Source organism: Panthera onca, chromosome X, assembly GCF_046562875.1.
Source record: "Panthera onca isolate mPanOnc1 chromosome X, mPanOnc1 haplotype 2, whole genome shotgun sequence".
In the NCBI taxonomy this organism is placed as follows: domain Eukaryota; kingdom Metazoa; phylum Chordata; class Mammalia; order Carnivora; family Felidae; genus Panthera; species Panthera onca.
In genome coordinates this window covers 90,248,061-90,263,962 of record NC_138357.1, presented here as the reverse complement: position 1 = coordinate 90,263,962, position 15,902 = coordinate 90,248,061, and the positions used below count along the sequence as shown (strand labels likewise).

General features: G+C 36.4%; 1 protein-coding gene across 9 annotated transcripts in view; it reads left to right on the top strand.

Moving 5' to 3' along the window:
• The window catches only part of KDM6A (lysine demethylase 6A), a 207,132-nt gene that overhangs the window by 169,683 nt on the left and 21,547 nt on the right, over positions 1-15,902 (top strand). For all 9 annotated transcript variants that reach the window (XM_081793061.1, XM_081793059.1, XM_081793066.1 and 6 more), the window contains 7 exons: positions 2,322-2,451; positions 3,858-3,963; positions 4,590-4,795; positions 7,258-7,322; positions 7,401-7,475; positions 8,002-8,150; positions 14,858-14,972. In XM_081793061.1, coding sequence (XP_081649187.1) covers positions 2,322-2,451; positions 3,858-3,963; positions 4,590-4,795; positions 7,258-7,322; positions 7,401-7,475; positions 8,002-8,150; positions 14,858-14,972 — 846 coding nt within the window. The remainder of the gene's footprint in view (positions 1-2,321; positions 2,452-3,857; positions 3,964-4,589; positions 4,796-7,257; positions 7,323-7,400; positions 7,476-8,001; positions 8,151-14,857; positions 14,973-15,902) is intronic.

Below are 15,902 nucleotides of genomic sequence, written 5' to 3'. Positions count from 1 at the left end.
GTCCGTGTTTGCAGTACAGTAAGAAACTGCTAGATACAATTTGATTACATGGTTTATTCTGACTACCCTGTTATTTTCACATGTATAGTTATTTTTTAAAGTGTTGGTTATTTTTAATCTGAGTCTTGTTTGGTCCATTATAGTGTTACACTGGCCAGAGCCATACATCAAAAGGCGCGCCTACAATACCTTTGCTGCTTTTGTAATTTAAAATTATAGTTGCACCATTTGATGGTTGACTCAACATCAGCTCCCGTAGTCATGTCTCACCTTTTTCTCTTCTATTTTAAAAATGAAAGCAGCTGCATTTTACATTATTTTACTTTCCCATTTCCCTTTTTTCTTTTGTTACAGAACTGTAGAAATGATGGAGGCAGAATTCTGCTCATCTATCAAACCCCGTTTTCTAGTCTCATCTCTCAATGTCCAGAATGTTGTAGAAGCTTAAATTTTGGTGCCATGTTTAATTAGCATGAGATACTCTTTCCTGGTGCAGTTTTAATTCTTGGTCCAAATCTTCCAGTTCCTTAAAATATTAATCGTGAACTTGACGGTACACCCATCTCCTGCTCTAGGAAACAAATTTTATGTATTCGGAGTCATATTTTGTTTACATCTCAAGGTGAAAGAGTGGCAGATATGCAGTTCAGCATGAAAATTATTTATATGTGTATCATAAGTGAAGGTCTATTTTGCATTGATTTAATGGTAATACTTGAATTGTTTCTTTACCAGTGTTAACCACCTATTTTCTACTTCCATGGAGTTCAAAATTAGTACTGATTTTACACCTAAATTTAAAAGTTTAAATGTATCGTGGCTATCTTTAAATGTACAGGCCACTCGTGGTTTGATGAGAGATGTTGTGGGTAGAATATTCATTTATTTAACCTTTAACCTGAATTGTTAGTTGAACCTAAAATTTCTTTTAATAATAACTTTTATTAACAACTTTTAATAATAACTTTTAACAATATTTCACTCAATATATTTTAATAATATATTAAAATAATAATATTTAATAATTTTTATTAATAATTTTTAATAATAACCATTTCACATACTTCAAAAAAAAATCAGTGATTTTAAACTTTAGTCATTATTCCTTTGAAGCCTGCCATGAACCGTTTTGTTTTCACTTGGACTTATAGGTGAGGAAATTCAGAAAGCGACACCTGTAATGCTGTTTAGTGTAACATCTCAAAAGTTTGTAGCAGTGGAATTTCAAGCCTTTGTGTTCATTAAGGCCAACCAAAACAGGCTGATTTGTAAGGTTTTTTCTCTTTGGCAAAAACAGCAAAATACAGAAAATTAATTTTGTTTCAACCTGTATTCTACAATTTGCAATGAAAAATTGCTAATTCCTTCTTTGATAAGTAAATACTAAGTTTAACTCCCCACCATAATTACAATTTCTGAATTCTTAACTAAAACTTTAATGTTTTAAGGATACTTGCTATTTTATAATGCATTGATAATTTTTGAACTTGTAATAACTGGGTGAAGTTAACCTGGAATGAATTGTAAGCTCAAAATTGCATCTTGCTGATTTTCAAGTTGAGCAGAAACTTTAAGAAATAGGAAAAAAAAATTTTAACACTAAAAGAATTATATTTTGGAAATGATTCTACCATATTTTAACAATTTATAACTTACCAAATGTGATACTTTAATTCATTTAAGGAAAAGAAACCCCAGCTACTAGTAAGTAATGATTATATAGAGTATCAGAGAATGGATAGCAACTATATGCCTCATTTGGAATCTTGCTGAATTTTAGTAGCCAAGGAGTTACACAGAAAATTCTTTACAGATTTGAGAGGCAAAAAAGAAGAGATCATTTCAGGTTTGCAGATTACCACAAAGATATTCTGGTGATAATTGCTGAGATGAGACATAGGAAGAGAGATAACATTCTTTTTTTTTTTTTTTTTACTATTATCTAGACCTTTTTTGTCAAGTTATTGTTTTCACATTTAATGGAAAGAATCTGATGGTAGAAGATGGTGGAGAGGAAATTAGAGTTCGCGTTGGTTCTTTAGGTGAAGAACATAAATTGGAAAATTATGAGCAAAATAAGGGATGTCATCAGTAATTCATGTGTTGTAGTATCTTGTCTATTATTTTTCTTCAATGGAAATACAGGAATCAAGCTAAGTATTTGCTGAAATTAATTACATTGCTCTGTTTTTTCTGATCCAAATCTCATGGATTTGTGCAACTACCCAGTAACTTAATTAGGACTTAATTCAGGAATGTTTTTTTTTCTGTTTTCTAAATAAATGTACAGCTGATTTATTCTCCCTTCTTCTTTTTTTAAGGAATCTAGGTAAAAATGGCTTATCTAACAGTAGCATTTTATTGGATAAATGTCCGCCTCCAAGACCACCATCGTCACCATACCCTCCCTTGCCAAAGGACAAGTTGAATCCACCTACACCTAGTATTTATGTGAGTCTGAATTGACTGACTAGAAATAAATCAAACCAGTGTTTGCATCTACCTGTCTTTCATAAGATCTTGCTTTAAATTAATATGGATGCCCTTTAGGAAACATTAAAATTATTGGCAGTAGCTTGAATATTTTGGGGGGAGAAAAGATATATTCACAAAGACTTCATAATAGCATGTAAAACATACTTTCTGAGCTATTCCCACGATTACATTAAAGTAGTGAGAAATACTTCTTCCTGCCCCCCCCCCCCCCCATTAGGCCAAACCTACCTAAAAGTGTAATTTAAGCTGGGGTTTAAATCCCAGTTGCTCGAACCTTAACATTCATTCTGCTTTATGCAGCTTTAGTTACCTTCAAAAAAGGCATTTGAGAACATAAAATGTGATAATAGGTATGTCATTTTTAAAAAGTTTGATTATTTAAAACCTGATGTTAAGTTTTACTTTAAGGGCATTCAGACATCTGATGTAGGAAGTTGATAAAAGTTCAGTCAAAGCAACTCTTCTGTTTCTCCCAAGTAGGTCCTCCTCCCCCATTTCCTTCCATCCTCCCACTTTTACCCCAAATGAAAACAGTTTCAAACTGTAAAGTTTGTGTTGGGGGATTTGGCCCTGTCTTTGCCCTCTAGAGGCAGATGTTAAACCCTGTTAGTTTTTCCTCCAACCCATATTTATTGATCCTTCAGAATGTAAGGGAAGCATGGGGATAGACATATAATAAACCTTTCAAACTGAAGTCTGAGAGGGGGAAAAAAAAAACCACTTCTTTGTGGTTTTCTTTTCTCTTTTTATGATGAAAAAGCCCACATAAAATTTACCATCTTAACCATTTTTAAGTATACAATTCAGTAGCGTTAAGAAATATTCTCATTGTTGCAAAGCACTTCTCCAGAACTTTTTCATTTTGCAAATTTGAAATTCTATACCCATTAAGTAGCAACTCCCTTTTTCTGGTCTTCTTAGCCCCTGGTAGCTACCACTATTTCTATACATTGGACTACTTTAGATACCTCACATAAGTAATATCATACACAGTTTTTCTTTTTGTGACTGCCTTAGTTTCACTGAACGTAATGTCTTCAAGGTTCATCTACTTTGTAGCATGTGAAAGGATTCTCTTCCTTTTAAAGTCAAAAAATATTTTAAAGCACTTTGATTTTGAAGTTGCAATTTTATTTCTTCTCATGTATTTTCTTCAAGATACAATGGACAAAAGAAATGTATGCGGTCACTATCTAATTACAGTTAGGATCAAAAGACAGTGATAAAATGCTGCAAAATATAAAATAGAAATTACAGGGTACATTATTGAAATTGCAGTAAATAAAAAATATGAATTTGGCCTAATATTTACATAAAAGGTCTGTTTTCAAGAGATCTAACCATATGTTTTAATTTTACAGTTGGAAAATAAACGTGATGCTTTCTTTCCTCCATTACACCAATTTTGTACAAATCCAAACAACCCTGTTACAGTAATACGTGGCCTTGCCGGAGCTCTAAAGTTGGGTAAGCTTTAAATAAGAAAAAGGAAACTTTTTAAAATTTCTTTTGCTATCTATAACTTGTAAAGCACTGACAGAAACTTATTTCTGTTGATTTTTTCCATTTTCACATTTTCGTTTTACTCTTTTCCTGGGTGTGTGTGTTAGTGTATCAATTCTTTAATCTATCGTATGAAGATACAGTCATGATGCCAGTTCCTGGTGATTTCCTGGTGCTTTTTCAATTTAGCTTTTATTTTGGTCTGATCACATAATTATAATGGTGATGAAGTTATCTAATGAAAGAATTTTTAATATGAAATGTAGATAAAATGTGATGCTACAGATCAGTGCTGTAGTCCCCTTGCTAGTTCCTTGCACCTGAAGAAATCAGATAAGTGAAACCTCGGTGCCTGGCCCCCTGAGTCCGCCTCTGCACAAGGCGGCATGATGATTATCAGGTCCCGGGCTTCATTGTGTGCTCGTGTAAACCTGGCACGAAGCTCAGGGCGTGCAGAGGCCCTGGTTGGTTTTCATGGGAACCGGATGGAATGCTGTCACACGTTTTCCTCTTTTCTTAATAAAAGCACTCTCAATCTATTACTCCAAATGTAATTTTCTTTTATTAACTGCATTCATTTATTTATGAAGACCTGGGACTTTTCTCTACCAAAACGTTGGTGGAAGCGAACAATGAGCATATGGTGGAAGTGAGGACACAGTTGTTGCAGCCGGCAGATGAAAACTGGGATCCTACTGGAACGAAGAAAATCTGGCATTGTGAAAGTAATCGATCTCATACTACAATTGCTAAGTATGCACAGTACCAGGCCTCCTCCTTCCAGGAATCATTGAGGGTAAGTGTTTCGTCCCTGAAGATTGTTTTATTTTGAAGAATAGTTTATTTTCATGTTTTATATTATTTTATTTTGAAAGGGCACGTTTCTTTTGTAAGCATCTCGTTAGTTTATAGTTCTATAAAATACCTTGTAAGTGCTATCCACTTTGCTCTTAGGAAAGTCTAAGCAAGCCTGTGGGTTGCTAAAATAAATGTTGTTACTGTCTAGTGAGAGGTCTCCCTCATCCCTGGGATGTTTCGGTTGAGGGCAAGGTTTTTTAATCTTGACGTTATTAACATTTTGGGTTGGATAATACATTGTTGTGGGGGGCTGTCCCGCGTATTGTAGGATGCTTGGGAGCATCCCTGACCTCTCCCCACTAGATGCCTGTAGCACGCCCCTTACCTTCTACCCCAGTTATGACAGTCAAAAATGTCTCCCGACGTGCCAGATGTCCCTCGGAGGATAAAATTGCCCCTCATTGAGAACCGCTGATACAGAGGCTAAAGGGAGTCTCAAGATTGCTTTGTGCTTGCAAAGTTCCTAGTCTTGTGCCTCCCCATTTTTCTCCTCTACCAGGTTAGTATTATCTGATGGATAACTCCTCCAGGAAGCATCAGTGTTATTCTCACCAGTCTTAGTCTGAGAGAGAAACCCGAGGGGGAGGATAAATTATTTCAAAGTATATAGAAAATTAAAAAAAAATTTTTTTTTTTAATGTTTATTTGTGAGAGAGAGTGTGAGTGGGCAAGGGGCGGAGAGAGCGAGGGAGACACAGAATCTGAAACAGGCTCCAGGCTCTGAGCTGCCAATACAGAGCCTGATGGGGGCTCGGACTTGGGAGCGGAGAGATCATGACCTACGCTGAAGGTGGACGCTTAACCGACTGAGCCACCCAGGCTCAGAAAATTAAAAAACAAAACGGAAAAATAATCAGAGGATTATTATTCAAAGACTCAGGCCTGAATCATTACTAAAATCCTTTAGCGCTACAATGAGGACTTTGTGAATTCTCCCACAAAGTAAAGATAAGATCTCCACAAAAAATGAGTTTATTAAGTGTATTACTTAGACACTTAGACACTTGTCTGTACTAAGTTGTTTTGTACATATCCTACAGCTGAAACCTAATACGTGCCTGGAAGTCTTTAATTTGTAATTCATTACATTTGCTTATCTGTTTAAAATCCTGTCCCGAGTTTCACATTTTCAGTGAAGGCAACATTTGTACCTGTGAATTGTGTATTTGTTTTTCTTTCTCACTGCCATTCTCTGTGTCCTAACAGAAAAATTAATTGTCCATATAAATCTCTAGTTCAGACTTCTGAGATACTTCAGCTATGTGGTAGTATTATGTTCAGAATAGGATAAATAATACGATTCAGAGATCACCAAAGGAAAATTTGGAGGAGTTGAAAAGCAAAGATAATAAGAGGCAGAGTATTTATATGGGGTGGGATCTATAACCAAAGAAAAGATGCCTTTTTGTGTGCTTTTGAGGCATGGACCATTACCTGTGAAAAATCTGACGAATGTTTAGGAACCATACATTCATTTAAAGGGAGGGAGGCCAAAATGTACCAAGTATTGTCTTTTTTTTTTTTTAATGTTTATTTTTGAGAGAGAGAGAGAGAGAGAGAGAGAGAGACAGAGTGTGAGCAGGGGAGGGGCGGAGAGAGGGGGAGACACAGAATCCGAAGCAGGCTCCAGGCTCTGAGCTGTCAGCACAGAGCCAGATGTGGGACTCAAACCCACAAGCCGTGAGATCATAACCTGAGCCAAAGTTGGACACTTAACCTACTGAGCCAGCCAGGCATCCCCCCCTCCCCCCCCCCCCCAAGTATTGTCAACTTAAATCATAGGGCAGTGTTAAGAGATACCATATCTATGACCCCAAATTGTAAATAATTGTAATATTTGCATTGAAAAGCACCTGTATTTACGTAGTACTTATTTTCCTTACTAAAGCTGTAAGTGTGTTATCATTCGTGTATAATTCATTGCAGAAGGAAAGATTTAACCCAGGGAGAACTTCTTCCATTTGTCCGTTATCAAATCAAGAGCGTCTTACCCTTCACCCTTATACATACATAGCTACACACACGCACGCACACCTCTGCTAGTTTAGGAAATTTATCATCAAGATGGATACTTCTTAGGCCTCTCTAAAAAAAATTCTCTCCTCTCAAAAATGGGGCAAGAATGAGAATCTGTAGTTTTTTCCCGTATAGAAGAATATTATTAAGAAAGAACTCTTAACATAACTTTGTGGCTGAGGAGGTTGGATACCATGCTGGTGAGTGTTGACTTTTCCTGGGTTTTATTTAATGTGTGGTCTTTGAAGAAATTTTCATGTGAAAGAGGCCTATAGAAATTTAGCTTCCAAACCATCACCTATATGTGAACTTTTCAGTTGTATGATGGGAAAGGATAGCTGGTTGTAGAATACTAAGCTAGAATGTGTTGTGCTTAATCTATAGGAAGAAAATGAGAAAAGAAGTCACCATAAAGACCACTCAGACAGTGAATCTACATCTTCAGATAAGTAAGTCATTTGTACTGTCCACTTAGTATTTCTGTTTAAAAGGCATGCCTCTAATATTGTCTCTCTCTTTTTTTTAAGTTCTGGTAGGAGGAGGAAAGGACCCTTTAAAACCATAAAGTTTGGGACCAACATTGACCTGTCTGATGACAAAAAGTAAGTACTAGTATTTTTGTGAACTGATGCAAAGAGGTATCCTCTGCAAGACACAGAATTGTCTACAGTTTTCTCTTTCGTTCCTTGTCATCTTTCTAAGTTGATACACAAGTTTTAGATGAACTATTTTTGCTAGGTTTGGCGGTTAAGTTATTTTCTTCAACTTAAAACTCTTGTACAGATTTTCATCAGGACCCTGATTCTATGCTAATTACACAGTCATAAAGTTGTATTTTATGATTAATAGTATATAATCATTTTATAGAATAGAATTATACAACAATTACAAAAATAAGTCAGTTTTTTTTTTTCTTGCATTTACTCGGTAATTTTTATGCTGCTTTTCATCAGTATGGTTTCTTTGGAAAAATTGGAAAATTAAGCATTTGAGTGTTTCCTGTGCAAAAGGACAGTATTTCTATATTTCATTGTTTTTCTGATTGCGACACAAAGTTTTTGAAGAAATGGCTAATGTCCACAAATATTTGTAGCAGAGTTTCACTCTTGATCTGTTATTTTATTGCAGGTGGAAGTTGCAGCTACATGAGCTGACTAAACTTCCTGCCTTTGTGCGTGTCGTATCAGCAGGAAATCTTCTAAGCCACGTTGGTCATACCATACTGGGCATGAACACAGTTCAACTATACATGAAAGTTCCAGGAAGCAGAACACCAGGTAACATTTATGAACTAACGTTATCTCCCACATTTGAGAAACAGAATTAGCCAAAATATGAAACATGCAAAAGAGAACGAGATTTCTTTTCATTTACAGTGAATGAAACTGGAAGGATTACCCCTGTTGTTAAGGTTTGACTTTTATTAGATTTTTTCCCCTTTGTTTTATCATTTTTTATTACAGTCGTCCCAAAACAATAGCAGTTTCATCTGGAAAGGGGTCTTTGGAGCACTCCTAGGCAAGTCCCTGTGGCTTAGAGACTGTTAATGATCCTGTCTACTGCAGAGTGATGATGGGATACCGTTTTTTCTAAACTTTTTTTTTTTTTTTGCCATGATCACACTAAGAAATACATTTTATATTATGACTGTGCACATACGTGTATACAAGAACAGCTTCATAAAATAATACATATCCTAGTCTGTTCCATTCTGTTTCATTTAAATAAGAAAGTATAAGTTGTAATTCTCTAATTGGGTTGCAGCACGCAGCTCACACAAAACATTTGATGTGAAGACATTACTAGACTCCCCCTGGTGTCCGGTCTGGACTTTCCATTAACTAGGCTTGTCACTTTTGGCAAGTCACATGTCCTTCTGTGGGTCTTTTCCCTCATTTGTTAAATGCATTACATTGGCTTTAAACTTAAAATTCTGTCCAACAGTAATAATACCATCTTCTTTGTGCTCCCTTGGATTGACACAAGATTTCAGATTGATGTTTAAAATATGTAACAATTCCGGCAGATACTGGCGATAACAAGTTCACCTATATACCAATGCCTATGGGCTGCGTATCACCATCAGGTGTTTCTTTTTGGTACTCAAAGCAGCCATGGTTTGAAAACCAGATTGCTTTCTCCTTGTCATCTGCTTATTCGATTGTAGCTAAAAAATTGTTTCAAAATAGGCCTATGCTTGCTTCTTAGTAGTGGTTCTGAGTTCCGACTGCTCATTAGAATCTCCTGGTGTAAGGTAAGCTTTTATAAAAAATTTTTTTTTGTTTAATGTTTATTTATTTTGAGAGAGAGCTAGAGAGCGTGAGCAGACGAGGGACAGAGAGAGACACAGAATCCAAAGCAGGCTCCAGGCTCTGAGCTGTCAGCACAGAGCCCAGTGCGGAGCTTGAACTCAGGAACCGTGAGATCATGACCTGAGCTGAAGTCGGACGCTTAACCGACTGAACCACCCAGGCCCCCTTCCCAGTGTAAAAATAATTGATTAACCTCTCAAGTTTGGGATCCAGGCATCAGTATTTAAAAAAAAAAAAAAAAAGTTTCCCATAGGATTCTACTGTACAGCCAGTATTAGAACTACTAGGTTGTAATAGTTGTTTTCCTCAGGCCATTGGAAGCCCAGTTCTGTGATATTTTATTCATAGTTGGATAAAGTTGAAACAGCTGTGGAATAAATGGCAAAGACCTATATGCTCCCCATTTTGTCATTTAGACACTGATGTAAATACTGGGCAAGTTATTTGAACTCTCTAGAGTTTGTTTTTCTTATGTATGTAGTTATTGGATTGGGTTAAGATTCATTTCAGTGGAAATTTTCCAACTTATTTTATACAAATAACCTCAACTCAAAAAGAACGCAGGTTTTCATTACAAATCAAGGGGGAAAGCAAACTTGATAGATCACTTCTTTGTCACTTGTGTCTGGAGTTTTTTGTTGGTTTCTATATTATAAGGGATTAGTTTTTCAGAAGTGTGACAATATAGTGCAAATCATATGTCATTTAAAATTTTATAGTCATACCAATGTAAAACAAAATAGATGAAAATAATTTTAACCTGGTATATCCAGATATCATTTCAACATGTAGTCATTGTAGAAGTTCCTGGGATTTTTCATGTTTTTTTCACATTAAGTCTTTGAAATCCAGTGTGTAGTTTACAGTTTTTGCACATCTCAGTTTATATTAACCATATTTAGGTGGTTACTGTATTAGCTCGGTCTTAGAAGAAATGTATAGTTTCATTAGCTCAGTTCAATTTTTAAAAAATTATTCTAGGGGCGCCTGAGTGATTTGTCCGGTAAGCATCTGACTTGGGCTCAGGTCATGATCTCATGGTTCATGAGTTCGAGCCCCATATTGGGCTCGGGCTCTGCTGTCAGTACAGAGCCTGCTTCAGATCCTCTGTCCCCCTCTTTCTCCGCCCCTCCCTGGCTCGCTAGCTCACTCGCTTGCTCTCTCTCTCTTTTTCTCAAAAATGAATAAACGTTAAAAAAAAATAAAAAATTATTCTGATACTTTATGGGTCAGACACTTTGTTCCTGGAGTTACATAGATAAATATAAGTGTTCCCTGCTTCGGTGGACTTTATGATCAGTCACGTATGTTCTAAACTATAGAGATGCTCTCAGGCTTGCCCCCAAAAGATTTTGAGTCTGACGGTGGGATCTCAGCATCTCTAATTATAATTAGTGCTAAATTTTATTTTGGAGTCCATACCATGGACAATTCCAGCCACCTGCCCACGGCAAGAGATCGTTTATAGGTATTAAGACTACCATCTCCACATTGTGCTATATAATATATATGTAAAAGAGTGTGGTGAGAGCACCTACAGTTTTCTTCATTGAGGTGAAAATCACACGGCCAAACTAATCCTTTTAAAGTATGCAGTTCAGTTGCAGCTGGCATATTGTATATTTACTGTGCTGTGTAGCCATCACCTCTGTGTAGTTCCAAGACAGTGTCACCTGCCCAAAAGGAAACCTCGTACCCATTAAGCATTCACTTCCCATTCCCTGCTTCCCTCCGCCCCTGGCAACCTCTAGTCTACTTTCTGTCCCTATGGAATTACCTGTTCTGGATGTTTTCACGGAGTCATATAGTATGTTCCCTTTTGTGGCTGGCTTCTTTCACTTCGCGTGGTTTTGAGGTTCATCTGCATCGTACTAATGGACCAGTCCTTATGTCCGAATATTCCATTGTATGGTTATAGGACGTTCCGCTTATCTGTTCATCGGTTGAGGGACATTTGGGTTGGTTCCACTTTATAGCTGTTGTGAATAGTGTTTCTATGAACATTCATGTACAAGCGTTTGTCAGAATCCCTGTTTCTTCCAGTTCTTTTGGTTATATACCTAGGATTTAAATTGCTGGGTCATACGGTGATTCTACGTTTACTTTTTGAAGAATTACCAAACTGCTTTCCACAGTAACTGCACCATTTTACATTCATGCCAACAATGTGTGAGAGTTCCAGTTTTTCCATTTCCTAACCAACACTGATTATTCTCCATTTTTTTTCTTATTATGCCCGACCCAATGGATGTGAAGTGGTTTTTCACTGTGGTTTTGATTTTTATGTGCTTGCTGTCCATTTGTATTATCTGCTTTGAAAAAATGTCCACTCAAGTCTTTTGCCCATTTTTTAATTCAGTCATTTATCCTTGTGTTGTTGAGTATAGTAGGAGCTTATATTCTGAATATTAATCCCTTATCAGGTATATGATTTGCATATATTTCCTCCCATCCTGTGAGTTGTTGGCTCGTTCTCTTGATAGTGTTCTTTGATGCACAGAAGGTTTTAATTTTGATGACGTTCAGCTTATCCATTTTTTGTTTGGTTCCTTGTGCTTTTGGTGTTCTATGTAAAAAACCACGGCTGAACCCAAGGTCGTAAAGTTTTAACCCCTGTTTTTTTTCTTAGATTTTTATAATTCCAGCTCTTATATTTAGATGTTTGATCCATATGAAGTTAATTTGTGTATATGGTATGAACTCTAAGTGTCCAAATTACACAGCTATCCCGTTGTTCCAGCACATTTGTTGGAAAGACTATTCTTTCCTCTGTAGAATGGTCTTATTAAGACCCTTGTTGAGAATCAGTTGACCACATATGTATGCATTGCTTTCTGGAATCTTGATGCTCTTCCATTGATTTCTATCTCTGTCTTTATGCCAATATCACACTGATTTGATTATTGTAGCTTTGAGGTATGTTTCAAAATCGGAAAGTGTGCATCTTCCAACTTAGGCAGTTAGCTTTACTGTAGATCTTTATCTCTTCATCATAGGGCTGTGAATTACTGTGTAGTGTTGTTTCAACTCAGCCTGAAAATTCAGCCTCTAGCATTTTCTTCTATGGTAGATTGGCTACTGACAAACTCCTTCTGCTTGTATTTATCTGAGAATGTCTTGGTTTCTCCTTCATTTTTGAGGAATAGTTTTGTCAGATACGAAATTCCTGGTTCATGTTTTTTCTTTCTTTCAGCAGTTTAAATGTGTTACCTCGTTGCTTTCTGGCCTCCATGGTTTCTGATACGAAATCAGCTGTTAATTTTATTGATAATCCCACGTATGTGACAAACCACTTCTTTTTTCCTGCTTTCAAAATTCTCTTTGGGTTTCTATAGTTTGACTGTAAGGTGTCCTTGTGTGGATCTCTTTTGAGTTTTTTCTACTTCGGAGTTTCTTTAGCGTCTTTGATGTATAGTTGCATGTCTTCTGTCAAATTTGGGACGTTTTTGACCATTTTTTATATATTCTTACTGTCCTTTTCTTCTGGGACTCCCACAGTGCACATTAGTTAGTGTATTTGATGGTCTCTTAGGCTCCGTTAATTTTTCTTCATTCTATTTTCTTTCTTCTCAAAATGGTTGGCTTCATTTGATCTTTCCACAAGTTTGCTGATTCTTTATTTAACCTGCTCAGATGTGCTGTTTGAAACCCACTAGTGAATTTTTAATTTTGGTTGTACTTTGTAGCTTCAAAATTGTATCGTAATTTCTGTCTCCTTATTAATAACCTCAATTTGTTAAGTAAGACATTATTCTCCTTGTTTCCTGTGGTTCTTGTTCATGGTTTCATAGAGCTCTTTAAGTGTATTTAAGACAGTTGATTTAAAGTGTTTGGCTAGTAAATCCAATGTCCATGCTTTTTCAGGAATAAATTTGTTAATTTCTTCCTCTTTTTTCCCTCCTGTGACTGGGCCATACTTTTCTTGTTTATTTGCAAACCTTATAATTTTTTGTTGAAAACTGACTTTGAGAATTACCCCCCCCCCCCCAAAAAAGACTCTGTTCTCTGTTGGATGTGGTCCCCGAAGTCTCTCTCCCTTTGGCATAGCACTGTGCTGATATTTTGACATATTGAATATTATCGTGCGGCAATTACATCCAGGGTTTCTTGCTTGTTGTGGGCTACAGTTTGTTCAGTGACTTTTCCACAGTCTTTTCACAAAGACTGTATTCCTTGGTGTGCTTGAATACTGAAGTCTCTTTTCCATTATCTCAGCGGTTAACCAGTGACCTGAGAGAGATTTCCTTCAATGCTTTATGCAAAAAAGGAAAGAAGAATGGAAAACCTGGACAGGAAGGAAAGAAAAAAATAATTCTCCAGGTCTTTGCAGATCGCCTCCGTGTTCAATCATTCCTTCTACACTTAGCCATGCTGCTTACAATTGTACTTGTAGCCTTTACCTCCTCGCTTGCACTGAGCCTAAAGATTAGCAAGAAGTTAAAATTTATTGTCTTAGGTGTTTGTTTGTTTGTTTTCCTGAACATGCTCCCTGCTCTGGGTATGCATGTCGCTTTCTAAATTCTCCAGTATTCACAGGAACTTTTCAAAGTCCTTATTCCCCCCCACAGATCTCACTCTCCAGCCTTTCTTTTAGGCCTTTTGTATGTCTGTTGTTTGCCCCAGCTGTTGGTTTCTTTGGGGTGTTTTTTGTTTTTTGTTTTTTTGCCCCTGGTAGCATCAGCTTGTTCATTGGTCTTTCAGTGTTTTGGGGAGAACCTTCACTGAACCACTTGCCCTGATAGAGTGAAGCTCCTTGTGTCAGTCTTTTTGGGAAACTCCAGTCAGGTCAAAACAGAAAAACTAATTCTTTGGGAGCAGGATCCACTCTGCTCTCTCCAGAACCAGGAACACTCACACAGTTAACACAAGACCACCATTTTTAAGTCCACTGACACACTAGTGATGTGGGTGGGAATAAGGTAAGTTAGAGTGACATCTCCTACTGGGTTTTAAGTTCTCTTTCTTCTGGTCATCCATCCATTCACTTGGTTGCTGTAAACCTTGGAGTATCACCCAGAGTTCTGGTAAGTTTGCTTCTGGCAGTTTTTACTAGGTTGTTTTGTTTTGTTTTGTTTTGTTTTGTTTTGTTTTGTTTTGTTTTATGTGTTTCTGGAAAGTTCCCCAGAGTTACCTGCTCCATTATTTTTGTTGATGGTACTCCCACAGCTATATTTGAAAACCAGATTTCTTGCCTCTTTTACTGATGTCCAAATACTACTCATGAGAAATGGGGATTAGTTCACAAAGAAGTGGTAACGATATCAATAATGGCTACTGCTACTTACCATGTATTCGGTGCTGTTCGAAGCGGTCATTCTTTCACTGATCCTCAAAACAACAGAATGATTTATTGGAATTGTTATTATCTAATCTTAAATGTAAGGAAACTGAGTCAGAAAGGTTTAGCAACTTGCCCAGGTTCATAAGCTTAGGAGCCTGGCTCTAGAGCTTTTAATAATGATTTAGGCTGCCCTCTGCAGAAGCTCTTACTAAATAAGTTAGGAGTTGACCAAACTCTGCTCTCAAACTAGACTTGACACAAAAATGATGACAGACACCTGAATACCACTAGAACGTTCTTTGCTGAACATTTCTGAGGTCTCATTTCTAAAGACCTATTTTTCTATAGAATTTATAGTATGCTAATTACTGTTTTTCTTTTCACATTTCAGGCCACCAAGAAAATAACAACTTCTGTTCAGTTAACATAAATATTGGTCCAGGTGACTGTGAATGGTTTGTTGTCCCAGAAGGTTACTGGGGTGTTTTGAATGACTTCTGTGAAAAGTAGGTTTCCAAACTAAATTTTCTTTAAACATAATTATTTAAAAACAGTAATTGTAAAGGACGACTTACTGGATATCCTAATGTATGTAACCAGCTTACCGTTCAGCAAAACATTCATTTAAATTGATTTGATTCCAAACCTATTATTTTGTATTACTGAGAATACTTTAAGAAAGATGCTCTGAAAGCACTCCATGCAATAGTATAGTAACAGTCTTGAATTTAGAGGATAGGAAGGTTGAGTTGTTTATTAGGTTAATTAAACAATTGATGCGTAAATACAGGCTCATGTGGGAGGTCTGTATTGCAAGAGAAATTATTTTACTGTAAGTGGTTTTAGAAGTGGAAGGAATTCTGTGATTGAGCACCTTTGTTATAGGTTATTAATAACTCAAGCTTGAACATCCTACTCTTTGCCCTATCACTATGATGTCAATTCTTTTTAAAACTATATTGGCAACTTTTCCTATAGAAGAATTTTATAAAATGTAATCAACATCAGATTTTGTTTTCTATAATTGAAGGAACTCACATAGTGGAAGGTATTCCTTTCCTTAAGCTCCTAGAAATAGCCTTCCTTTATTTATCTTGTGTTAAAGGGTACCTTGGAATTATTCTCATTGATTTAAACTTAATTATTTGTCTAAATGGAAACTTACTCTCTCCTTTGTTTTTTTGGTTTTTTTTTGGAAAGTACTCCATTATGTAAGCACCTGATATTTTCAGTTAGTAATAACATTGAAGAATTATTGTGGTTAAAAGCATAAATTATATATACATTTGGTGTTATTCTCCCCACCCCAAGAAGATAATGGGGGAACCACCCAAAACATTTACATTATGAGAGACTTTGAAAACTAATTACACACATACTCCACATACTAACTTGTAATTTTTTTATTTTGGGTTACAGGATCTTTGCCGTAAATG